At 35.2% G+C, this 27,428-nt stretch overlaps 1 protein-coding gene across 1 annotated transcript in view; it reads left to right on the top strand.

Annotated features, from left to right (window-relative positions):
* The window catches only part of Ndst4 (N-deacetylase and N-sulfotransferase 4), a 261,838-nt gene extending 235,823 nt beyond the window's left edge, over positions 1-26,015 (top strand). Inside the window, exons 7-13 of the mRNA XM_051185555.1 lie at positions 3,758-3,854; positions 12,639-12,762; positions 14,635-14,809; positions 17,051-17,221; positions 18,158-18,267; positions 23,386-23,488; positions 25,750-26,015. Of these exons, the coding sequence (XP_051041512.1) occupies positions 3,758-3,854; positions 12,639-12,762; positions 14,635-14,809; positions 17,051-17,221; positions 18,158-18,267; positions 23,386-23,488; positions 25,750-25,869 (900 nt within the window). The 3' untranslated portion in view covers positions 25,870-26,015. The remainder of the gene's footprint in view (positions 1-3,757; positions 3,855-12,638; positions 12,763-14,634; positions 14,810-17,050; positions 17,222-18,157; positions 18,268-23,385; positions 23,489-25,749) is intronic.
* Positions 26,016-27,428: the final 1,413 nt, after the last annotated feature.

Genomic DNA, 27,428 nt, shown 5'->3' with positions numbered 1-27,428 from the left:
CAGTTAAATGAAAACAAACATTTATACACAATAAAAAAGTAGCATTCTTAAACATGTAATTAATCTGAACTTGCCTCAAAATTCTTTCTGTGCCTTCGGAAATCAGGGTACCAGCCTTTCAGTCCATAGCCATTTATTTATTAAGCATCTCATGTGTTAGGCTGTAGCAATGCGGAACAGCCAGAGGCCTCCCTCTCAGAGAACTTACAGTCTTGTAGATGGACTCCAAATAAAGTGTGGCTATAATTTAACTGTAGAGGATTATTGCAAGCATGAACAAAATCATTTTAGGTGTTGAATTGTGAAGAAATTATGACACAAAAGTATCATGTATAAGGCAGGAGGGACATTTGACTATGTTTAAAAGGGAAGACAATAGATCCCTCCCTTTGTTCAAAGTGAATTACTAATAGGGCAAAGGGAAAAAAAAAAGGCTGGTATGAAATAAAATAAGCACTTTCTTATATACAGCATGATTTTATTATTTTAAAGTTAGTAATAAATTTAATGGGCACACCATATGTGCTAGAAACTATTAATCATTGTTTTACAAACAAAGAAACTGAGGTCCAGAGATTTAAGAACATTAACTAAAGCATGCCAAGACCCCTGGGCTCATGTCCTTGCTAATTGGGCTGAGGGAAGTTTGCAGTGGGTGTTAACATAAGCCAGAAAAAAAAAAATAGAAAAGCTTTGACTAAGAATTGGTTGAAAATATGGACATTGAGCAAGAAAATAATTTATTCAAAGACTCTGAAGCAGACTATCATAGTTAGTTCCATGATAGAGAATGCAGTGTGACTGATGTACTAGGTGGGCTGAGCAATCTTAATTCCAACAGTGCTGCTCAGCGTGGTCCACAAACAAGCTTAAACCATTTGTTGCTGATACTCCAATGAGAGGAGAAGCATATGCTAAGGGCAAATTGACTACATTCCCTAAAGAACACTGGTTGTTTCAGCTGCTTTTTTAGTACAGCTCAGAGAAAAATATTCCAGTTGAAGCAAGGAATGTATTGATTCACATTCTGTCACCAAGCTCCTTAGCTTTTACAGAAAGAAGTTTTGAAACACATTACATTAGATTATAGGTGATGTTTCACAGTGATATTAAAATACACCTTGTCTGAAATAAGTTAGAAATGTGATTATCACTCCTCTAATTATCTAAAAGGGAGCATTGTAGGAAACATAGACATCTCTGTTCCATAGACTAATTTAATGCCTTAGGCAGTAAGTTCTTCTACCTAGGGTTTCTACCTCTGGGTGCAAGGCAGGCTCATTCTTCAGTTATAGCCATTTTATAGCCAATGATAACCAAAAAGAGGAAAACAGAGATGGTGGCTTTAACTTTAAAAAAAAGACACCTCGTATCATTTGTCTCACTTTCAATTGTTCAAGACTTTTTCATCAGAAAGGCTAATTCAAGAGAGGTTATGAAATACAATCTTTAGCTTGGAGACCGGTGTACTAAGCAAAATAAGGAATTTTTCATTATCAAATAAAATAGAAAAGATGAAAGCCCATCCTTCTTTGCCACTGCAAAAAAACAAAAAACAAATGCAAGCAAACAAACAAACAAAAACCATGGATGGATAGTTAAGCTAATCCTAGGGTGTGGAGGGTAGAAGATCTAATAATCAAGAGAAATGTTTCAAGAAATATATGATAGTCAATGTAAAATGGAATTTCTGGTCCTTTTACATCTTAGAAGAAGAAATTTTTGACTTTAACAACTTACATTTCACTCAATTTTGGGAGTATTCTATTGATAAATTTATTGGAAAATCCATGAAATATAGCTTAATCTTTTCCAAAGTAAATTATCACATACTACAATTGCCTTTAACAATTATTGGTTCTTAACCAAAGGTGCATCAACTATACCTTATATCCCCACACCACCCCAAGGCTCAGAAGTAATGGAGCAAGAGAGGAGAGAGAGAGTGTTTGTAAGAGCCAGAGGCAGTGGGAGACTACCATAAAACTGTTCTGTGGATGCAACGTTCATCTGCAGGTGTGTCTTCATAGTGCTTAGGAGAGAGAGTGCTTACGTATTTATTATCACTTATCACAGTGCTCATGTACCAGACCCATTAAAGATCATACTGGACAAAAAACTAGCATGAATGGAGGATGTAGTAAAAATTCTCAACATAGCAGAGGAATTGTTGGAAATGATGACTACTAGAGGAAAGTCTCCTTCATTGATCCAGGCTATGAGATGCTACAGAGGCCCCAGGAGATGGTCCTAAACCCAGGTACATACAAGTAGCAATAGATGAACTCAGTGGATTTTAAAAACAAGCACATGAAGTTGGAAAAGAAAAGTGGTGATGAGGAATTAAAGGGTGGAACATGGAAGTGAATTTGATCAAAGCACATATTATGAATATATGAGATCCTCAAACAATAAAAAATGGTAGTATTTACAAATTTATGTTCCCTGGTATTATCAGTTGTAGGTAAGGATGAGAAGTACATTTAGATGGTGTGTAACTTCAAACTGTAAGAGATGTGAATGATGCCTGCCATAATAATATTCTTTAGGAAGATTCACACAGGAAAATCACTTGAGTACAAGAGTTTGGGACCAGCCATATCCCAAATAAATAAATAAAAATTTAAAGAAAAATATACGTCTTTGAAATAATATAGTTCCCAATATAGCACTTTTACCCTCATGTTTTAAAATGAAAATTTGAATCAGTGAGATTAAATAAATTAACTAATAAGTGTTCAAATGACATAAAAGGTTTCAGTTTTGCATTTTCTAATTGAAAAATGGAGGCTCATTTGTGTAAACATTTCTTGACAGAGCTAGCATAGTTAATTGGATAAATGTCTACTCTCTCCTAGAAAGATGTCATGTTGGAAACTGTGATTTTTACCTATATTTATCAAAGTTCTAGGAAAAATCCTAATTCAAAACAACTTATCTAACAGGTATTACCTTCAGAAACATTTCCCAAAGAAAGTCATTTTATATTGAAATAAAGTACCCAGATTATAATATTTAGATGTTTCACTGTTGAAAAATAAAAAGACAGAAAAAAGCTGCAAAACTACAGTCAAGTAAGACTTTTCCCGTTCAAGCCTCTTTGATGCAGAAGACACAAAACACAAATAAAGATAGAACAGAGTCACCATTATTATCTGTCATGGAGTACATGAACATCGCAAAAGGACTGATTTGAGACTGTGCTCTGCCTCTGTGTGGCCTTGAGTGGGGAACCAGATAATCACTGCACAGGAAAAGATTTGAGAATCAAACAGGGTGTTATGTATGCCCAGCTCTAGGAGATCAGGCAGGAATCTCATCCTGTCTTACTTGAAAGGTTTTTGTTATGAGAAGTTTTGTGCCAACCTGGTACCAGAGCCACATCAGTCCCAATTAACACCTAGAGACTCTTAGTTATAAAGCTGTTAACCAATTGCTAGAGCGCCTTATTTGATAATTCTGTCTTAAATATTAACCCATTTCTATCAATCTAAGTGTTTCCATGTGGTCTTATCTTACCAGAGGAAGGGTCCAGGCCTCTTACTTCTGTCACACCCTAAATCTTGACTCCTCTCTACTACGTCTTCCAGAATCCTCCTTGTCTCCAAGTCCCTTCTATTTTGCTTTCCTATAGGCCAACAGTGCTTTATTCATTAACCAATACGAGAAACATATTTACCGAATGACATCTCCCATCAAAAAGGTTGTTAAGACACAGCAGCCAGGATTCAGTAAGATGCATTATTCTTTCTTGCAGAATCCATGTGATGATAAACGGCACAAAGACATCTGGTCCAGGGAGAAAACTTGTGACCATTTACCAAAGTTCCTTGTAATTGGGCCTCAGAAAACAGGTAAGGCTGGGCAGTAATGCTTCTTGCCTTGTTGTCATTATTAAGTACTTGTGGCATTATATTATAGGATCTTGTTCTGTGCCCTATGCAAGTTCGTTGCACCTCCTCATCATTCATCTGCTATCCTACAAGCCTCAAAAAGACCATGCTGTTGCCATTAATTAGACTTGAACTCTAGATGCTTTAGCTATGGAGATTAAAATTGTTTAACATAAGTATCAAAGTTTTTTTTTCTTTTTGTGGCTTTGCCTAATTAATCCCTGAATTGAGTTATGAAAGGGTGACTATGATTCAAACTCAGACTATTTTATACAGCACATCAGCACTGATCTCTGTTCAGAACTATGGATGTTATTACTCACAAATTATCTTATATGTGTGTTGTTAAAAATCATTCATTAAGTATTAATGTGCTATAGACTTGTTTTCTGCTGTGTGCCAATCTCTGCAGGGCATTCTCTCTTGGTATTTTCTTGTGCACTGAAGGACAACTGTATAAGGATGTAGTAAAAGAGAATGAAAGTATTTCACCAATGAGATGACACTTTCAATTAGAATATTTTATACTTTCTTCAGTGTGTGACACTTTTATATACTTTGCTTATATCCTGATTAATTAAAGTTTTTTATTGAGTTGCTGTATCTTGAATTCACTTCTTGGACTTGAAGCACCTTCATTAGGGAGAACACAAAGCATAACACAAAACAAACAGTCACTGTAAATAACCTGCAGTGAAGACATTTGTAATACAAGCAAGTAGATCATTTTAAAGGTTGTGAGTACAATTTCCAGACTATCAGATATTGGTTGTTGAAATCTTTTCTTCCTCTAGGAATATAAATTGTATTACAACAGTGAATTAACACATATGCAGGGAGGGTGGAAAAGCAACACACATTTTCAGATATATCATGTTTTTGTTGTTTAAAATGTGCATTAATTTTCTGCCAACTCCCTACAGTACTGCTAACTTGAGAATAAATAATAAAGAAATAAAACATCCTGGGTTGTAAAGTTTTGTTAAAAATTTAATTTAAAGACAGACTCTCTATCATTTGTCATTGAATATTATTACTGCTTAGTTATGCTAGAAAACCACATGTTATTAACTATAAATCTTTTTCCTCCTTATTGTTTGTATTTATAAAACCAATATGTTATACCTTTAGATTTTAATATGTGGCCTATCCATGTGGCAATGATAAAGCTTTCAACTGTTTCTGTGGCTTTTTTTTTTTTTTTAACTTTCTCAAGTAAAATAAGAAATTAAAACAGAGGAATTGCATATCAATATATATATGGCATAGATACATTACTTAATAGACAAATGGTTCTATTAATTTGAAACAACCAACCATAGATATCTTTTCTTAATATTAGTAAAGCATACATTACTGTCAAGACATCGTAAATCTTCTGAAGGGGAGTTGCAGTTATCTGCTAACTACCTACCCTTGAGCACACTTTAAATTTCAGTAACCTAAACATGATATAGTCACCCCTTGTGAGAAACATGAAGTACAAAAAAAAAAAAAAAAAAAAATTACCTTACAAACCTCCTTTTACAGTTGGGAGAACAGAAGGATGTGAGATCCCATTTTCACACTACTGAATCCTAGAAGGGATCCTTCGCTGAGATCAACCAGGGGATGAGAGTATATGGAAGACAGAGAAATTTGGGACATAAGGCAGTTCACACCATGTCTCTACCTTCCTTTAGACAGTTTTGTACCCTCACACTCCAGAGCAGTGTTTCCATTGTGAAAGGGGATTTCTAATAGCATCACACTTAGCAGAGAATCTAAAATACCATTTGTTCAGTACTCATTTCTCATACTTTGTCTGGCTTAGTCTGGCAAATTAAAAGTAAAAGGTTGTTTGTGTAAAAACAGAGTTTCTTGAATGTTACTTAGCAAAACCCTTCCTCATTTTCCATAAACTTGTGTCAGAAGGATTGTATAACAAATGACTGACAAGAATGATAAAATAAGAGGACAAAAATACAAACATTTTGTCCCAGCAGATGTAGAATTCATGGCCGATTTTAAGAACACCAAGCCCTAGGTCTCTAATCCCTGGTAGAGTTCATTCCTTCTTTGCTACCAGGGGGAAAGGGGACACGTCACATCTTCTAGATTCTGAAGGCATGAAGGTGTAAGGCTCAAATCACAAGAGCAAAGCTGGGTACAATTTCACAGCCATTGAGATATTAAAAAATTCTTTATTCTCAGTGAGGTCATAAAATATCTATTATTGGATATTCAGCGATAACTTTTAAGCATTCATTTATCTGTGCCCTGATCCAGCCATGCTTAACCCTTAAAGATATCAAGCTATTAATTTTGCCTGTTCTTTTGTAGGTCTTTAAAAAATCAGACCACTTTCATCCCTCCTCTTTCCTCATCACCATGTAATTTTTTGTAACTCTGAAACACAATGAAGGAACCTCCTGGATATTGTGTTCCAATCCCTTTTCAGTCGACCGTTTAACTCGCTTGTCTCTAGAATGTGTGGTACTTCCTCTCACATTTTCTCCTTTGTGAACTATTGTTTTCAGGGGCAAATCAGACTCCTCTCAAAACTTTAATAACTTTTTTTTTTTTCCACTGTGTTTAAAATGTTTCTTCTGGCTGGAGTTCAGGTTCTTGTCATATTGAATTCTGTTCTTAACCATCTCCCTTCCCCCTCTCTCTCAATCTGTCTCTCTCATTCTCTTTCTCCTTTACTGATTTACCTTGGTGATTATTTCTTAAATAATAATAATAAACATTTAAATGGGTGTTAGATTTGCTTAAAAATTTTTCTCCTTTAAATTCTGTCAAAAACAGTTGGCTCGGGCCCTTTACTCTACTAGCATGGAAATAAGGGGTTGTTTTTTCAGAGTCAGCAGATGTGAGATCCTGGGTAGCACACCTGTATACCACTGAATTTATAGTTCTAAGCACTCAGCAATGGAGACTCAAAGCTCCAAGCTTCCACAGCTGGAAACTGAGTGCTGTAAGTGCTCAGATCTGAGGAAGCAGTGAAACTTTAAATCCAGGAGCTGTGCATTCTGAAGGTGTAGGCTAAGCTCCAATGCTAGGACCCTCCACATGTGAAGCCCTCTGGAACTTCCAAAGTGGCAAAGCTCACTTTTTTTTTTTAATGATTTGGCTCTCTGCAGCCTTTTGCTCAGGTGTTATACTTCTTTCCAGTTCCTTTGTAATATTTCCACTTTTTTTTTTGTTTCCAAAGTATCTGCTGTCAAGACATTTTTTGGAACATTTTAGCTGTATCCTGGTAATAACGTCTGGGCTTTCGAAGTCAGTATCTCTGAACTGTTTAGCTAGTGCTGTAGTATCGAAACTTTTGAATGTCAGAAACCTCATTAATAACTTCTGGAGTCACTATCTGGTCTCTTTCTAGATGCTAGGACTGGAAGATTCCATCTATTTTTTAGTGTTACTGTATCACTAATCATTAGTCAGCATGGAAACTAGGCAATGAAATAACATCTACTCACTTAAATACCATCTACTTGCCATTTTAAGGACTGTGGAGCCTGTTTACTGTGGAGACCCAGATCAAAGCTTGCTCCCTACCTTACCAAGGAATCCCCATTATGTCATATATATACCTAGAGCCTGGAAACAACCTGAGTGAGACCCTCCAGTTGCCCTATCTGTCTTTGAGACTAACAACCAGTTCACACTACTTTTGTTGCCTGTGACTTCTTGGGTATGTTTTTCCTGTTCAGACTGACATATTCTTTGTAGTTTCACTTCTAGAATCATCATAGTAGTCACAAATTCTTTTATCTGGTTTTCAATTATTTCTCTTTCAATTTTAATGGATAGTTTGGCTGGGTATAATAGTCTGGATTGATAGCTGTGACTTTTTTTAGAACTTGGAATATATCTTTCTACGCTTTCTAGATTGAAAGGTTAATGCCAAATTGTCAAATATTCAGGAAGATACTATGGTTAGGAAGCTACTACTCCATATTTTGGCTAGTTGTTGACTTTGTTAGCAGGCATTTGAGGTTATGGCCTCTATCCTATGTCTTCTGTTTCTAAACTATAGCATTTTTGTCTTCAGCAGTTTGGCCTAGGAGCTTGGAGCAAGTTTTCCTTGGCAGTGAAAAGTTGTGGAATTTAAAGATACTATATACCAGGTGGACCTCACAGACATCTACAGAACATTTCACTTAACACTAAAGAATACACATTCTTTTCAGCAACTGATCAAACTTTCTCCAAAGTTGAACACATGAAACAAGTCCCACCACATGTAGGAAAATTTGAATAACAACATGCATTCTATCTGACCACACTGGAATAAAATTAAATATTAACAGCAACAGAAATGACAGAAATAAAAACAAAAACATGAACTCATAGAAAGCAAACAACACAACCCTGAATGTTAAATATACTGGTGTCAAGAAATCAAGGAGGAAGTTTAAAATAGTCCTCAAATTTAATGAAAATGAAAACATACCATACACAAATATGTGAGATACAGCAAAACTTATAGTACCATGGTTCTATATCAAAAAAATACAAAACACTTCATTTGAAATACTTTATGATGCACCTTAATATCTTACAAAACCAAAACAATAATCCTGCAAGGTAGGAGAGAAGATACAATCACAATCAGGGATAAAATAAATAAAAATAGTTGGTGCTACAAAAAAGCTATAAGACTGACAATATTTATTCAAATTCAGAAAAATAACCAGGAGAGTATCCAAATGAGCAAAATTGCATTTTAAAAGGGAGAGACTTCCACAAAGCCTGAGGAAATTCAAAGAATCACGAGGACATCCTTTACAAATCTGTATTTCAATAAACTGGGAAATCTAAAAGAAATGCACTCACACACACACATGCACACACTGTACCATGTATACAATATGTTAAAGACATTGTGTGTGTGTGTGTGTGTGTGTGTGTGTGTGTGTGTATAATGTGTTTCTAAAGCTAAAGTTAAAAATATTTAAAAATACCAATAGTATTTGATATGATAGAAGTAAAAACTTCTCAACTATAAAATTCCAAGGGTCCGATGGATTCCATACAGAATTCTACAAAAACTAAGGAAAGAACTGGCAATAATACTCTCAAACTATTTCATAAATAAATAAATAAAATGATGGAATGTTTCTACATTCTTTTTACAAAGTCAGTATCACCCTGATACAAAAACTTGACAAAAAAAATCTATGTAAAATAGAAGACTATAGGTCTGTCTTGCTGCTGAGTATAGATGCACAGCCTCTCAATAATACTCTTGCAAACTAAATTGAAGAACACAGCAGTAAGGCTGTCTACAAAGACCAAACTGGCTTCATCCCAGAGAGGCAGGCATTGCCCAACATATATCAGCTAACATATTTTAAATGAAGAAAGGGCTCAAAGAGTTCCAATTAAAATCTGGTGGAAAAATGAGATGTCCACTCCACCCCTATGCCTGTTCAATTTATCATTTGAACATTTGATAAGATAAATGAAGACATAAAGGGACTACAAATAGTAAAAGAAGGAGTCATAATATTCTTAATTTTAGATTGGGATTTCAACATAAAGACTGCAGTAGAAAACCACAGTTGATAAATACATTCAGTAAAGTATAAGAATATAAAATCATTATACAACATTCAATATTCTTTCTATACATAAATAACAAACATATTGATGAAGAAATAAGTAAACAAGATCTTTGAATGTTCAGATATATGTGTTTCATCTGGAATACATATGCAGGTCATGAAATTATCCAAGGTCTGGAAGGGCAAACTTTCAAGGTCAGGGAGATAGAGTGCAATTGAATAAGAGAGCAAAGGAGGATAAGAGAAGGGCTCAAAATACCTATACAGAAATTATAAAGAAATACCATTTTTTGCAACTATTGGAAAGTAAGGTCACATCAACCCAACTTGAAAAGCCACTTCAAATGTTCATAGATACCTTATAGAACCTGATGGTAAAACTCTGTTGCTAAGATACCACATACTTGAGTCATAAAACATGGAGATATCAAGTTAGTACTGACCTGTAAGCTTCATCCATTTTGATTCACTTCCATGATTCTGAATACTGCTATTGAAGGAGAAAAGAAAATAACAGGTTTTTCCCAGTTCTGCATTCCTAGTACTAATAACTAGTATAGCAAAGCACAACATATACACTAGAGAAATAGTGGCAAAAACATCCTGGGAGTAATCAGCTACTTTCTGTTGAGAATTAAGGGTTTCTCCTCAAGATGAAACCCATACCTAGAGACATTATCTGCACCATGAATCTGTGGTACTAACAAGAGAAATCACTACTATTTCTTTATCAAAAGAGAATAGTGCTAAACTCATACTAGTGACTTATTATACCCATAGATTAAGAAAAAATTTTTTGCAGTAGATGAAAATTAATAGACAAACCTTCAGCTTGTCAAGCTGTAGAACATGAGGACTGTGGACTCTGAAGGCCTGAATGAGACATCTATAACAAACCCTTTTATGGAACACCATATATCCAAGAATATATAGGTGGCACAGATTGGATTTGATGACCTATTAAAAAAAAACATGTACAAGGATGAGTGATTAGGGAAGATATATCTGGGTGTCATGAAGGAAGAAAAGGGGGTTTAATATAATAAAAATGTAATGCATTAAATTTTCAAAGAACTAGTAAAATTTGTGATAAAATAAATGTTGCAAGGTTAAAAAAAAATGGGCCTCATTTTGCAACATGCAAAGTGATACATAGAAGAAACAGCTTTCCCACAAAACCCAAGAGTGATCTGTAGCCTGCTTCTATTGCTCAAAAAGAAATAAGTCACACTTGTAATCAGATTTTAATTTTACTAATATGTGTATGCACATGGCTTCCAGTGCCACCAGCCACAAGCCGTACATAGGAATTGTACATAGGAATCAACCACAGGTAATGCATTTATACCACCTGGGGGCTGTCTGCCAAATCACTAGGGAAGTGCTTCCTGAATGAGAATAGCTTCAGAAAAAACCAAGGCACCTGAAGTTCACAAACTCCTTATAAATTCACAAACACTTATAAATTCAGTAATTAAGATCTTGTCTCAATAAGGGAAAAAGGAAGAAAGGAAGAAAGAAAGGGAGGAAGATGAAAGAAAGAAAGAAAACTTCACCCACGTTCATCATGCCCAGGGACTAGTTTTTCAAATCCTGTGTGTCCTAGTTTGCTTTCTATTCTTGTGATAAGCACCATGAACCAAAGCAACTTCAAAAGAGAGAGAAAAAAATACAACAAAAACCCAAAACAAAAAACAAACAAGCCAAAAAGACAAAAACAAAAAACAACAAAAATTTTTATTACTAACATGCCCAGATCACAATCTATCACTGAGGGAAGAGGAGGAACTCAAGGCAGAACCTGAGGTCAAGACCCGAAGAAGAAACTAAGAGATGTTGCTTACTGGCTTGCTTCCAAGTTCACATTTATCTGTTCCTTATGCCTTATTTCCCATGACTACCTCTGCAGGAGTAGCTGGGCTCTCCCACATCAAACATTATTCAAGAATTTTTCCCTTAATCTAGCCCACCCTGCAAGAAGTATTTTCTCAGTTGAGGTGGTCTCTTTCCAGATGTCTCTAAATTGTATGGAGTTTCTCTTGTAGTTTTTTTTTTTTTTAAGATTTATTAAAACAAATAAAAAAAATAACCAGTACAGTGTGCAGGTTGTCTTAGAATACTTGCCAAGGAAGATATGACTTGGCTGATAGCTCTCTGCATAAGACATCTATAAATAGAGTAAAGGTCTTTGAGTTGTCATTCATGAGGTAGAATGTCTATTTCCTATAATTTTGTTTATTCAGAGGAATAATTAGTTAAGTAAAGGGTATTCATAAAAAAGACACATGAAACTAAAGCTTTAAACAGTATTTATTGTTGCTTAAATACCATCTACTTGCCATTTTATGTGTTTTGTTCCTAATTTAACTATCGATTTAGGGCCACATATTTGATAGGTTTAAAATGCTACATGATTAATATTCCCTGCGTGCAAAGTGATGGCTCCCTTAGGTCTTTAGGTACTCAAGCCTCTGTTCACTCCTTCCATTGCCCCTGTTCTAGACTCAAATACACACATGAACTTCAAGTTTATTGAAGTCAATGCATGTGCTTTTCTGATCAAAAAAATTATCTTCAGTTATTACTCCTGTGGCATATAATAAATAACATATACTTCTATCAAGTATTTCAATCTAATTGACTGAAATTAATTGCCAAGCAGTGATTTTCTAGATTTAGTAGCCAAAAAATAGAGAGGCTATCAATACCTATGACATGACTCCAGGGGGAAATTAAAACACACATTTCTGAAATTCTACTTTGACTAGATTTCTCATCCATGTTTCTTTGCCTATGTAGCAATATTGAATCAGATACTTAGATAAATAGAAGCACAAAGGCTACTATAAATCCACTTTGATTATTATTATTATTGTTGTTGTTGTTATTCAAGACAGGGTTTCTCTGTACTGTTTTGGAGCTTGACCTTGAAGTCACTCTGTAGACCTGGCTGGCTTCAAACTCACAGAGATCTGCCTGCCTCTGCCTCCTGAGTGCTGGGATTAAAGGTGCATCACAAACACCCAGACCCATTTTGATTATTATTAAAATGAAGTGCATCTATTTAGTTATAAGAAAACACTGGAAAGAGTTGGTTTACTGAAATTTATTTTTGTTTAAAATATGACGGTGATCTTCCAATCTTTTCTTTTTCTGACATATAACATGTATCTTCTTTTCTTTGTAACAGGAACAACTGCACTTTATTTATTTCTCCTTATGCACCCTTCCATCATCAGCAATCTCCCTAGCCCAAAAACCTTTGAAGAAGTTCAATTTTTTAATGGCAACAACTATCACAAGGGAATTGAGTGGTAAGAATAAATAACAACAACCAAAAAACAAAAAAAAAAAAATGAACTCAAACATTAACACATGCTCTGTCATCCCAGAGCAATTACAGATGTGTGCATGGCATCTGCATAATTACAGAATAAATTTGTTATGCTCAATTCTACCACAGTGAATTAGAAATTAATTTATAATGATGATATGTTTAATCAGTGTTGCTTATAATTTGATTTGGACAGTGCAATAATGATAATATTTTTCTGGTAAGTTAATATGATTGAATAACGAACATTTTGGGGTTATTTTTCATCAGCATTATTCATAAGGATATTTAAAATTCTCTTTAAGCATACTCTTATTTTACAGTTTCTCCATTTATTTTATTAAACACATAATTTGTCTTCACAGTGATGCCTGAGGTTGCTTTATTTTGTACTCTGGGACATGTATCTTCATTAACCACATGAGCTGTGTATGTTGTATTGCAATGTAGGCAATATTTGTCATGCAAATTATAATAGAGCTTTCCCTAAACCATATCAATTCTACTCACACACACAAAAGAAACATTAATTAGCACTTGATAAATGGTGGAAAACAATTAAAACAACAATATTTTCCATAAGATAAAATAGACTAAACTTAATATTGGAGATGGTACTTAGTCTGATGATTTTTTTTTTCTGTCTGTATCCTAACTTTCCAAGAAATTATGAGCCTGGATTTGATTTCCCTAGATTTATATTCCCTGGAAATATAAGGCAAATCTCATATGAGGAAAATTGCTTTCAATACACAATTTGTAACATTTAATTTTGTGTGTTTCCATAACACATGAACCTTCTAGAATAATGGCCCAACAAGAGTAATGTTTTTGTGCAGATCTCGTCTCATCCTGAGTGAAACCATGTTCACTTTACATCTGAGATGTTACTATTCTATCTCACTTTTACATTTTGGAATTACATTAAATTATTAAAGAAAGAAAAGCAAATTTTCCCTTTTCTCTGAGCTCAAATAGAACAGAAAAATTTAAGCAAGAATACAGATGAGATTCTTCAGTACTCTTCATTTGGGAAACATAATAACAAATGTCAAAGAGGAAAATAAGTGCCTTCTATGGATTCTTAATTGCTCTCATTTTTTTTCTAGAACATTTGAGAGTGAGAGAAGTGATGAGCTGTAAAGAGGGTTACACACATAATTAAAGCCTTGTACTGAATTAGCCTCAGAACATATTGATTCCATAATATACACACAGAGGAATGTTCCGACAGCATATGGAGGGGTGAACTTATGGAGGCACTGCAGGATCAACTGATAGAAAATAGTCCTTTAATTACTCTAGATAAATTATAATGTGATGATATTACTGCATATATTACCAAATTTTATAAAAAGGACAACAGCTACGACTTAATCTGTTTAATGTTTTATAGCTATTTTGACTTACATGTCTTTCTGTCTTATGAACTTCAAGCTAACCTTAAGAATCTTAGCATTCAAATCTGCAAAAACACATTTACTATTTAAAATATCTGTCAAGGAAGATGACACAATATTGTTCTGTACAGGCATAATCAGTAATTTTGGACTTGGTTTTTGACAGCAGAGGATATCAGCTCAAATCCACTGTATTATCCCATCATTCATTATAAACTCACTTAATCTACCTCGTTCTTCCCTTTGCCTTAAATGAGTCATGAGCACATAACATTATGGGTTGCTTTCACATTAGAAGTGCACAGCATGTTGACTATTTGAATGATGTTATAGCACGATAATTTGAACTTTATGCAAACGATATAAAACCTGTTCAAAATCTTCCCATTTTGGGTGGCAGAATTAAAAAAATATACTGCTCAGATTAATTTATTTTCTCTTCTTACCTGCAGGTATATGGACTTTTTCCCTACTCCTTCCAACATTACCAGTGATTTCCTATTTGAAAAGAGTGCTAACTACTTTCACTCAGAAGAGGCTCCCAAGAGAGCTGCATCTCTTGTTCCCAAAGCCAAGATCATTACTATCCTCATTGACCCCTCGGACAGGGCATATTCTTGGTACCAGGTAAGAATGAAGAAGAGTAGTGATGAGTAATTCAAGTATATATTAACTTAACCATTAAATATATGCAAAAATTATCTTAAACCAAAAGAAGACTATGTGTCTATACATCACTTTTCTATCTATCCACCCATCCATCCATCCATGCATTCTTTCATTCAACTATAAAACAACTAAATATTTAACTCACACAGTGAATTAACTTATGAGTGACTACATTCAAGTGACTCCCTTTTTAAGCAGTCATCAATTGTCAATAGCTTCGTAGCTAGGGGTGGAGCTTTGGGAGCCCCTTCCAAATCTATGCTGATATTGAGGTACCCTCCTTTGAGAAGACTCTAGCCCTGTGTCGTGTTAACATAAAGAAAGCCAGCACATAATGTATAACATGTAGGAAAGTAAACAAGAAAGGCTAAATTTTAGAAGCTATAGAAATACTAAATGAATGTAAGTTATAAAAGAGAATAAAAAGATAATTGTTTTTCTATTTCTAATTCTGGCATGGATTTTTCAGTTTTGGTGGTAGGTAAGTGCATAAAATATATTCTATACTGTAAAGTGTAAAATCAAATATGAAGTCCAACAACTTCAAATTTTCTATTTTAATTGTATAGAATTTCATTAAGAAGTATAGACTTTAGGTCTGGTTAATTTGGGTTTGTGAAATTTCTTATTTGCAAGGCTTTTATAATAGAGTTAATTAAAAAATCAAAACACTGAGGTGTAAACTTTAATTAAAAGTTTTAAATTTAAATATTGCGAGAATATTGAATGTTTAATCTATGTAGGGTAGACTGAAATGATTGCTTTATATAGATTAAATCACTTGAATGAAATAGAATGTACATAATACAGTGCTTATCAGTGACTACTTTCCAAATAAATTCTTTGGATACTCAGGTTTAAGGGAATTATTTTTTCTGATAATACTTTTTATTGCCTGTATTGCTGAAGCCAGGGCCCCAAAGTGCTCCACATTTCAAAATAATGTAGCCTATTACTTAGCTAGACCCGTCCTTCCAGTAAGGGACATAAATCTGAAGCTCAGCAGGTGTAAGTCAGAAACCAGCACGAACGTCACCTGCTACTGTAATTTCTACCCCACATTTTTATAATGGACCTCACAGAGGAACTAAAGTGCTATTTTCCTATAAAATATGTTCCTTTGTGACTTTCTGGTCATATTTTTATGCTAATCTTAGTTGCAGGCATATAAAGAAAATCTGAAGCTAAACTTACATAAGTCAATAAGAGCAGATTGAGTACACTCTGGTTACTGCTTATAACAGAAATTTTAGCCAGGCTGTACTCTATTAATATGCATATACTGCATATTAGCAATTATTTTTCCAATTATGAAATCTCTACACATTTTGTTGTCTGGACTGGATATGTCATCTGCATGTATTCAGCATTATAAATAAAATGAAATATGAGTTTCACTCATCAGGCAGTTACTTTCCACTTTTGACCTTTGACCCCTCACTAAACTATCTTGACTTGTCTAGAGTAATTTACCTGTAAAATTTACTTATAAAATAAAATAAAAATTATATGTCTTTGATATTATCTGTTACTCTACTGCCTCTCTTACTAGGCTCCATTTCTTTAAAGACAGCAATTACGCTTCACATCCATCACTATTTTTGTTGTTGTTGTTCTATGGATGAGAGGAACATATTTTCAAGCATCTGCATTATTAAATTTTTCTCTCATTTAGTTGGTCTTTGTTATTTTGCCAAATGGTAGTTTTGTGGGGAAGACTACTAAGCTTTGATACTGAAAAGCAGGAATGAAATGACACTTGGTGGCGACCAATAGAGACAAGTTTAACTTGGATGGGACATCTGAACAATGGTTACACATCGCCATCTGGGGCTTCTGCATGTATAGTTTATGCCACACAGAGGAACCACTAGAAGGAGCTTGAAAGGCACAGTAGACCAAACAACGTGTGAGACCACTGCTGTCCATCTAAATTTATATTTATCAAGCTTACTTTTTCTCTGTAGCACATTTTCATATCTAATCAGACCCTTGTAGAAAATCCTTTCACTCCATCTACTTTTGTTTACATATTTTAGAAGCAAAACAACTCTACATATATCTGCATATTACTTGACATTTACTGAAATCCTGCTATTTGAAATAAACAATGTGCCAAATGCATAGGTATATATACACAAAAATTATGCAAACATCTAAAAAGCATTTCTAACTCTACACTTTACCTTTCCTTTAAAGCACCAACGATCCCATGAAGATCCAGCTGCCCTGAGGTTCAATTTCTATGAAGTTATCTCAACAGGACATTGGGCCCCACCAGATTTAAAAACCTTGCAGAGGAGATGTCTGATACCTGGATGGTACGCAGTACACATAGAAAGATGGCTGACCTACTTTGCTACTTCCCAGGTAATGTTATGAAATTATGTTCCACTTATCATATCATGATTGCATCGCACTGACACACACAGATGTGCTTCACAGATAACCAAGAGCAATAGAGGCCATAAAAAACGTGGCTTTTTACATATTTTTTACTTTACTAATACCATCCAATGTAGTTAGATGGCTCTGAAGCACATAGTTAGGAGAGTTCTTTGATGAGTAGTTGGTTTCAAAAGAAATGTCATGTAATTCAAAATTGAAAACTCTCAAGAACTAGTATAGAATCCAACTAGCCAGAGAATTCGTAGAAGTATCCATGTGGATTCATTCAGCTTCTCTGCCACGTGAGACCCTTACTGTGAAAAAAAGAGGTCCTTCATCTAGATGACCATAAAAAGAAGGGCTTTAGACATGGGATAGAACCACAGTAAGATCTGAGAAAAACACCCTTGATGTTCTTCTTCTTAGCCCATATTCTCCATCAGTGATCCAAAGAGAGAAAGTCAGAAACATTTTCCTCTCATTCAGGGTTTTCCCCTCAGTCATGGTTTGTAAAAATAGATGGGTCACTTTCACTTGGGTGGTCACTCTTGAGTCATTGGTCTCAAGGTTAGGGATAACATTTAGAAGGCTGAATGGTTAGCTGGTAATATACAGTAGAGATGAGAAACACCTGTCTATACTACAATTCCAGTGCTACAGACATTTTCATTTACTTCTGCGTAAAAATAAACTGAGTTCACAATTCACCAACACAAAAACAATTTCTATGGAAAATTTTAGTTATTTTTAGTTAGGAAAGAAGCAAGAAGAGCAACATTTAAATGTATTCTATGTAGTGAATGTTTTCTTCTCATTCAAAGTGGCCTGACTTATTAATGCCATACCAGGTCAAGAGGGGCAACTTGGTTGATTTAATTCAGTTTTGTTCTTCGTAAGTGACTATTTTTGGGTTTGCAGTTGCTAATTATTGATGGACAACAGCTGAGATCTGACCCAGCTACTGTGATGGATGAAGTCCAGAAGTTTCTAGGAGTTACACCTCATTATAATTACTCTGAAGCACTAACGTGAGTCTATTCTCATGCTTGATTTCACTTCCATTATTTGCCATCATAAATTATCACTAGTCTGAATGTATATAGCATCATTAATACTAGCTATGAATTTATACATCATTCTGCTACTCAGACACAAAGAAACATTCTCATTACTCTAAGGTGTCTCTTTTTGAATAACAGGACTACTTTACATTATAAAGTATAATAGGTATCATTATATTATGATAAATCTCACTTTTAAGCCTTCCTCCAATATAAATTTGTTTAGCTATTTTACGTATCTACTTTGTATACAGTGTCCTAAAAACTGAAATTACAAAGATGAAAATGATTTGTCCTCTCACAGCAAGTTGTAAGTGGAACATGGGTCTGCAATTGTGGTACAAACCATTTATCCCAGCACAGGCAGGCAGCTCTCTGAGTTCACAGCCAGCCTGGTTTATAGACTGACTTCCAGGAAAGATGGACCTACACAGAGCAAACATTGTTTTGAAAAAAGAAAACAAAAGAACAGAACAGAATAGAAAGAATAGAAATGAAACATGGTATGCCATCATTCCCTGTGAGACAGTAAACAATATTTAGTATAGATTTGGAGAAAAGCTATTTCTGGTGAGACATGACTAAACATCTACTTAACTCCAGATAGGTAACTAACAATAGATAAAATTATAAATACCACTAAAGTCCACTTTGGTGAACCAACGAGCTTTATTGTGGTTAATAGAGGAGCAGAAATATCTCAGAGACAACTATTATATCTGTCCCAGCACAGCTGACAAAAGCTAGAAAACCTGGATACTCTACAGCCTGCAGGCAGCTCTACAGGTTTGAGGTGTCCATTCCTGGTGCTTCAGTTGATGTGAGCCTCTTCTAGGCAGCTCAGTTTGTCTTTGTTTCTTTTAGACAGTTGGACTGATACCTTCTGTCACAGGCTGCTACTCTAGTCTCTGCTTCAGATAGGCTGCTTGGTCTGAGTCTTCAAGCACTGAAGTCCCTCTGACAGTCACTCTCAGATATACTTATATACTTTTGGGGAAAGAGGAACATAATGAATCTGCTCAGCTTTAGGGACTTCCTGTAGCTATTTTGAGTTGTTTATTTTACATGTTAAAGAACTTCCTTAAGTATGGAATGTTTCACTTCACCTCCCTGTAAACACACTGTCTTAAAGTATTCTTTTGTTTCATCTTATTTTTCCTACCCCATGTAGCAAGAAGTTGTTTTTCTTCAAGATGGAAAGATTTTGCCTTTGTGAAAACTATTACAGAACAAGGTCTTATTCTGCATGTATTAGAATGTTTATGGAATCATGCAGTGTAGTAATCTATTGCTGCATCACAAACCATCACTATACCTAGTGTAAGATGGCAGCCCTTTTGCCATGATTACAGGTTTCGTAGGTCAGACATTAGAAAGGAATGCATGGAGAATAGCTTGACTTTTATCCATTGATATGAAAGATCACCACCAGAAAGACTTGAGTATCTGGTTATGGCACAAATGACCAAGGACTGGAATTATCTGGAGGCTCCATCACTCAAATCTTTGGTTACTGAGTCAAAGGCTGAATTCAGTAGCATGAAGATTCTCTATATAACAAATCTCCTTTGGCTCTCTCACAATGAACTGGTTTCATTTTAAAAAGGAATGTAAAACAGAAGGACCATGTGATCTAAGATCACTATGGCTACTGTGACCTTGACAGCCACGGAGCTTGTTTCATATTTCATTCTGTTGGGCAAACCAGCAAGTAAATCAAGTCCAAATTGGAGGGATGGAAATGCAAATCCATATCTTGGCAAGGAGGGATGTACTGTGTTACAAAAGGGTATGTGAAATAGCATATGTGCTGCCCTCATATCAGAAAGATAGAGCTATCTACTCAAGTAATTTTAAAATTAGATGACCAAGTTAACAAAGAGAAGTGCTACAAGCAGCTGAAACTTACTTTAAAAGGGCATGTGCTCTACTCCTACAAGACTCCCCCAAGCTCTGATATAAAGCCTATTAAATTTTAGACGAAATTCTAACAAGCCTGATTATATAATTTCCCAGTTCACAGAAGATTAGACTCAGCAATTAGACAATTAGAGAGGGTAATGGAGGGACAGGAAAAGCAGTAATGAGATTGGGTTTTTCCTTATCCGCTAAAACAATCCTAATGAAGTTCTTACCTACACATGGAAACAGCAGCCACACGAGGCATGCCCCTGTTGATTGAGTAGACAAAGCTTCCCATAATGTGTTTTGCATTAATAGTTATTGATGTTGGCATATCTTGCCCTTCTCAGCAGTAGCCTAGGTAATGGTTCTGTCCTTTTTACTGAAAATAGTTGCTTATGGTTCAATAAACCTGTAAAGTCATAGTTATGAAGGAGAGTTTATAAACAATTACAAAATATATGGATTTTATTATATCTCACATATCACAAAATTTAACTAGTATTGGGGTTCTTAGCATAATAAATGAAGTCACATGTCAGCCAAGTCATCCTAAGAGTGGTTTAATAATTATTTGAAAGGGCTTTGAATCTTATATTCACAATAACATGCCTGTTAGGTAAAACCATAAAACAATGAATTGCTCTAACATAGAGATCTGTCTGTTAGACTTACCATCTATTATGGTAAGGACCTCATAAATGGAACAGGACCCCAAACAGAGAGGGGAAAAAAAAAACCACATGTGTTAAAATGACGTTTGGTTTTCAGGATGGCCCAGCCCCCAACAAGAAAACTCCACAACTTATGCTGAGCCCTCACACAAGCAGAGAGGGGACGTGCTGTCAGCGTGGGCCCCAAAACCTCAGCTTTGTTACCAGTGTTGTATTTTGCCTTAACATGGTTAAATATTCTCATCCTGAGGCAGAAAATGCTGTTTAGGGCCATCGTGCTACTGATGCTCCTATCTCATTTTGCACAGAAGGCCGAATTGTTATTCCTCTTGGGAAATTAGTGAAAACTAGAGGAAGGCCTGTGATACACAGGGAGCAGCTTGGAAAGTTCAGGTTGGAAATGACTCTGTCTTCTTTTATCCATTTGACCACTGATGGATCTGATTTTAATTGGGGACATGTACAAGTACAATGTGGACAGCATGGATCAGGTCTCTCTAACAATAGGTCAGGAAAGAAACTAAAGAAAATTTCCCTCTCACCATAAAAAGAACACATGTGCAGAGGCAAATTTCAGGTCTAGCAGTGTTATAGGAATGGGCTCAAGGCAACAAAATATTCTGCAACTAATTAACTTTACATCCCAGTCAATTATGCTTCATCTTCCTAAAACATCTGCTGAGCAACAAAAATGCAAACCTTTGCCATGTTTTATGCATGCAGCAAGTCCCATAGTGATAAATTTAAATCTTCCCTTCTTATTTGTTTCATTCTTTCATTTTTCCTATCTTGTTAGTACTTATCAGAAATTCTCATACATTTGACTTTACACAAAACACAGTTAGGCCACACATCCTTTCCTGTGTAACTAAGTTTCAACCAAAAAAATAAGATAGCATTAGAGTTTCTGAGAGCACCTCGGGATCTGATTGTGTCAAAGCTATAGCACTGCTTGCCTTCCAGGCCCTGGAGTCAAGGACACTGTCTGCCAGCAGGGCTCTACCAAAGTTCAATTCATCTGCAGCTGGCTATAACCATTGTAGGGAGGTTGGCATGAGCCAGGCACTGCCTGTGAAATCTGTCCCTTTTCTTGTTCTGCAAAATGGAATTGCTGCTTGGAGCATAGGTTTGCAGCTGACAGTCTTTCCTGGTCACTGCAGTGGACATACTGCCCTTCGTTGGCTTAGTGGGGCTGATTGGAGCCTTAAAATAGTGTGCGTGGTGTGTGTGTGTGTGTGTGTGTGTGTGTGTGATTTTTTGTTGTTGTTGTTTGCTTTTTAACATGTTGCTATTAGTGCAGTGCTCCATCCAGAAAAATATATACTTGATTTTCTTAAAAATAACTGTTTCACTAGGCAGTGGTGGCACACATGTGTAATCCCAGCACTTGAGAGGCGGATCTCAGTGAGTTCCAGGCCAGCCTTCTCTGCAAAGCAAGTTTCAGAACAGCCAGGACTTTTACAGAGAGAAACCCTGTCTTGAAAAACAAAATACAGAACAAAACAAGTAAACAAAAACTGTTTCATTAAATTTTTCAATATCACAAAGGCAAGTTATCAAATCTATACAGACTTGAAGGTGGTATTTGCCATTCTGACAGTTAGATAGTTGTGTGCATAGTATTATAGCATGTAGAAGCCTTTATGTACAGGATTACAGCTATGAGATTCACCCAACATGATCATCTGCCTTCAACAACAGACAAGAAGAAGGCTACATTTGACTCACCAGGTGTAGTGCCTATGTCTCAGATATGAAGACATTGTAATTAGTTATATCTTTACACATTAAAAAAATTTAAAGACACAGGAATCCATTTAAATAAAGATATTTTATGTAGGACAAGTTTATTCTTTCTGGGCACAATGTGATCTTGTTGAATGCTTTAACTATTGTAATTATGAAAACCAAACACCAAGTTCATTAGAAGTACATTAGAAGTATCATAAGAAGTACATTAATACTATTCTGTAACATTTTTACTTTCTGAATATTTAAAAAAAATTAACTGTAGAAAAGAATACAGTTTTGTTTTCAAATTGAAAGGCTTAATTACACCTATACTCAGAGAAGTATACCTACATGGAATTCAGTCCCATTAACGAAATCCATTAAATGATTTCAGAGAATTCTTTTAATATATTTATACATGCAAATCACAGTCATAAAGAAACAAACTATCTAAAAGTCTTTTATATGTAGGCTGTACTTTTAATGTTTAATGCTTTGCCTTATTATAGATTCATAACTAAAATATGTAACACAATAATTTCAATAAAAAATTGTATTGTAGGTCTGTGTACCTTTTCCCATACAGCAGAACTACTTGAAAATATGTAGTAAGACATAGAAATTTTAATATCTATTTTCATTTCTCAAATCAGCTAAACACCTGTAAAAATGAATTAAATTGAAGTAAGAAGCATACAAAAGTGTAGCTCTTTTATCTGACTGGGAAGCCTCTTTACTGAATATGATTTGCAATTATTATATGTTTTTTATATTTTAGGTTTGATCCCCAAAAGGGCTTTTGGTGTCAACTACTAGAAGGAGGAAAGACCAAATGCCTTGGGAAGAGCAAAGGCCGAAAATACCCACCCATGGATCCAGAGGTAATGTTAGCTTGGTTTGAATTACTCTGGCAAAAAGACACTGCTGTTTTAAAACTAGGAAGAAAAATCTGATTTTTTTGTTGTTGTTGATCTATCTTTGTAATCTATACTTTTATATACTTTAAAGATGTTAGAGAAAGAACTGATATACGTCAATAGAAATTGTTACCTGTTGTAATTCAACTCAGACACAATTATATTCTGAAAAGTAACTCCCTTCCACATAGTAAGGCACTTAAAAATAAATTATTTGGTAAACAATGGTAGAAAAATACCACTATGCAAAAAAAAAGTGAATACTGTTCTAGTTTGCTTTATATTTCTGTGATAGACATCACAACTACAAAACAACTTTGAGGAAGAAAAGGTTTATTTCAGATCATAACTTCCAGGTCACACTCCCACACTAAAAGAAGCCAAGGTAGGAACCTGAAGGCAGAAGTTGAAGCAAAGACCATAGAGGAATGCTGTTTATTGGCTTGCTTCCCTTGGCTTGCTCAGCTACCATTCTTCTACAGTCCTGGCCATCATGCTCAGGGCTGGCACTTCCCACAGTTGGCTGGGACCTCCTGCATCAATTAAAAGTCAAGAAATGCCATATAGACATGCCCTCAGGCCAATAGAATGCAGCCACTTTATCAATTGAAGTTCTTCCTGAGATGCCTCTGGTTTGGACCAATTGACAAAAACTAACCAGCATACATACATCTGATGTCAAAAACATGCCTGATATTGAGCTAAGCTATGCAGAAAATATAAGAATAAAATGGCTACTGAAATTCATTATAGGGTGAATAATTTAGTTAGGGCTATGAGATTATAACAGGAGGCATATAATAATAATAAATTAAACTACAAAAAGACAAAAGTTATAGAAATCGTAATATGTGGAAAGATGCATTAGATCAGAGATGGTGGCTGGAAACCAGCCAGAGATTGTGAGCATTTCTCCTAAGGCAAGGTGAGCAAGGGCAGGTTGCATTCTTCATGTGTTGCTATGGTGATAGTGCCAGAAAGTCCTTAATATAGTTTTGAACTCAGTAATTTCTGAAGGGTTTCAGAAATCACTTTAATCTGCCCAAAACATCAATGTAGCATTCCCACTACTGTAAACATCTTATTCCCCATTTGAAGTGCTTACCATCTGCTTTAAGGGAAGAAACATAATGAAATGCTTGGCGAATGGTCCAAGATGAAATGTAATTGTCCTAAATCCATTTCCACAGTATACACAAAAGTTGCTAGGGGAGTTTTATAAAGAAAAAAATTTATTTGTGTTTAAAATGTTAAGAAAAGCTTAGGAGAGATGGTAGCATTTCTATGCAATAGAAAAATTTGTTTGATCACTAAATATTTACACATGAAAATTTTGATTATGGGAGACAGAAAATAAAACAGAACAACATAATCTTATTTGGTGGTTGTTTGGAGAATTTAGTAGGGAAATAAAGCAAGTTAACAGTTTTCTGTTTCTGGAAGTGTGTGTGTGTGTATGTGTGTGTGTGTGTGTGTGTGTGTGTGTATGTGTGTGTGTGTGTGTGTATGTGTATGTGTGTGTTCACTCATTTATCTGGGAACTGGAATGTTAGCTCATTGTCTAAAATTAAAGTTGCAACTCCAGCACAGCCACAGTCTATCCACTGTCCTAGTCTAACTTCTGCAGAAACCTGAACACACTCAGAAACACACATATATGCATATAAAATAAATCTTTAAAAACATGGTAAAACTTTAAAAAAAATCTTTAAAAGAGACCAAACTCTTCAGGTAGATGAGGCATCTATAAAATTTTACAAGGAAGCCTAGCTTTGTAATTCTATAAAGAAAAATATCCTGAATAAAATTTTCAAATATATGTTGTGGCCAGATATTTTTATAATCAGTAATTTTTCTCATTACAGACAGGTAATCTTTTAAAATATTTAGTGTAGGAAGTAATTTTTGAAGGAAATTTGTTCATTTTTATCTTACACGTTCATGTGTATTTGGTTGTGCATTAACACCTCCTCCTTCTCTGATTTTATGCTTCAGCTTACTCTCTTATCTCCAAATGTCTAAGTGCCATAATGGTAGTTGACTCTCCTAGGACACACCTGTACCTCTTTGCTTTAGGTCTACGCTTTAGTCATAATTTCTAAAAATGTAAAATGAGCAATTAAGGAAAAATAGTAGGCGAACAGTTTGTCAACATATACTGTGATATAGTATTTCCAAAATCTGATGAGCTAAGAGTGTCCTTCAAGTCTCCCTTTTGTTTCCAGTCCAGAAACTTCCTCTCCAATTACTACCGGGACCACAACGTGGAACTCTCGAAGCTGCTGCACAGGTTAGGGCAGCCTCTGCCCTCCTGGCTGAGACAGGAACTGCAGAAAGTGAGATAGCACCAGCGAAGAGGACATGGCACCGAGTCACCATTAAGTAGAAAAGGCGAACGGCACGGCTTTATCCTTTTCATACGCTTGTGATTGTCAAGAGAGGACTGTGAATAAATCCCCTTCAGTGTTTTCCATAAAATGAAAACATATGCACGCACCGGCATTTATTAGAATTAATCCTTACACAAGGCTTTGGAAACAAAATATGGGGTTTGTGGCACTATCCAGTTTCTTTTCTGGGGATCATCATGCAGCTCACTTTATCTGTTAACCAGCTTTCAGGACATCACATGACCAATGTTCTGACTATATGCAAATTACCGATTAAAATTTTGAGGAAAAGATAAGTGCTACAGTGTCTATAAGTGAAGTCAGATCTAACCCACTGTCTGAATTAAGGGCTAATGTTTATATGTATCATGCATCTGTTCTGTTGATCCACCGTCCCCTTGTAGGGCAGTGAGCGCCCATGTTCATCTCAAGTTCTGGGTCATCACAAGGGCATGCCATCCTCAGAAAACTCCAGCATTATCTCTAGAGAGCTCCAGTAAGGCAGAAGAGTGTGATTCTGAACTGCAGTACTCCAATAGACGATGGCCATTATAAATGGGCCCATTACTATACTACATGTCCAAGGTTCCCACCTTGGCAGTGATGTAGTATTTATATATATTTGTTCACTATTCTAAATAAGAAGAAACAAAACTTCATTCACCAGAAATGAACACCAAGTTGTAATGCAGGTCTAAATAGGCATTGTTCCCTCTATGTAAGAAATATGTCCAACTCTTTAAAGCATGACGTTTCATATATGCCACTATATCTACTATAATAACGTTTTACTGTCTACTTCAAGATATATCTAAAACCCCAAAGTTACCTATTTGAACATCACTAATACTCTAACCCAGTTTCATAGAAATAAAACTTACAAGTTAATTTTAAGACAAGAAGTGCTATTTTTGTTTTGAGCTACAGGTTCCTACAGTATTTGAAAATTATATAAAATCATGTTAACCGGAATGGTATCCTATTTGGCCATGATGATCTATGAAAACTTTATCATTTTAGTGATACATGAAGGTAAAATTTCACCAGAACAGTCAATCAAGGCAACTTTGGGAACATTGCCCACAAATAAATCTTTCTTCTCCAGAACAATTTTGCTAAAATTTTAAAAAATACCACCATCCCCATTGTTTTAGAATTAGTCTTTCATTAATACTATAATAAACAGTAAGTTTTGTTTTTGTTTTTTGGTGGGGGAGATGGGTTAGGTAAAAAAATCAAATTTGGCTATTCTAAAAGAGCATGGATGTCTTTTTCACATATTGAAAATCCAACTTGTCATCTATATTTCACAACATTCTTTTGTTTTTTTTGTTTTTCATTTTCTGTTTTTTCTTGGTACTCTTGTCGAAAGGCACTTGATCTTTATCAGAAAATGTGAGCTTTTTCTCCTTTGTTGCTAAAAAATCACAATAATTTTCTGGTTTCAATTTTAGCTGTGGAGACTAAGTTCTCACCCTTATTATTTATGTAAGAGCATGGCTCCATCCCTTTAA

This window comes from Phodopus roborovskii, unplaced genomic scaffold (genome assembly GCF_943737965.1).
Source record: "Phodopus roborovskii unplaced genomic scaffold, PHOROB, whole genome shotgun sequence".
In the NCBI taxonomy this organism is placed as follows: domain Eukaryota; kingdom Metazoa; phylum Chordata; class Mammalia; order Rodentia; family Cricetidae; genus Phodopus; species Phodopus roborovskii.
Note: the sequence above shows the minus strand (reverse complement) of the source record. Positions and strands in the feature narration are given on the sequence as shown.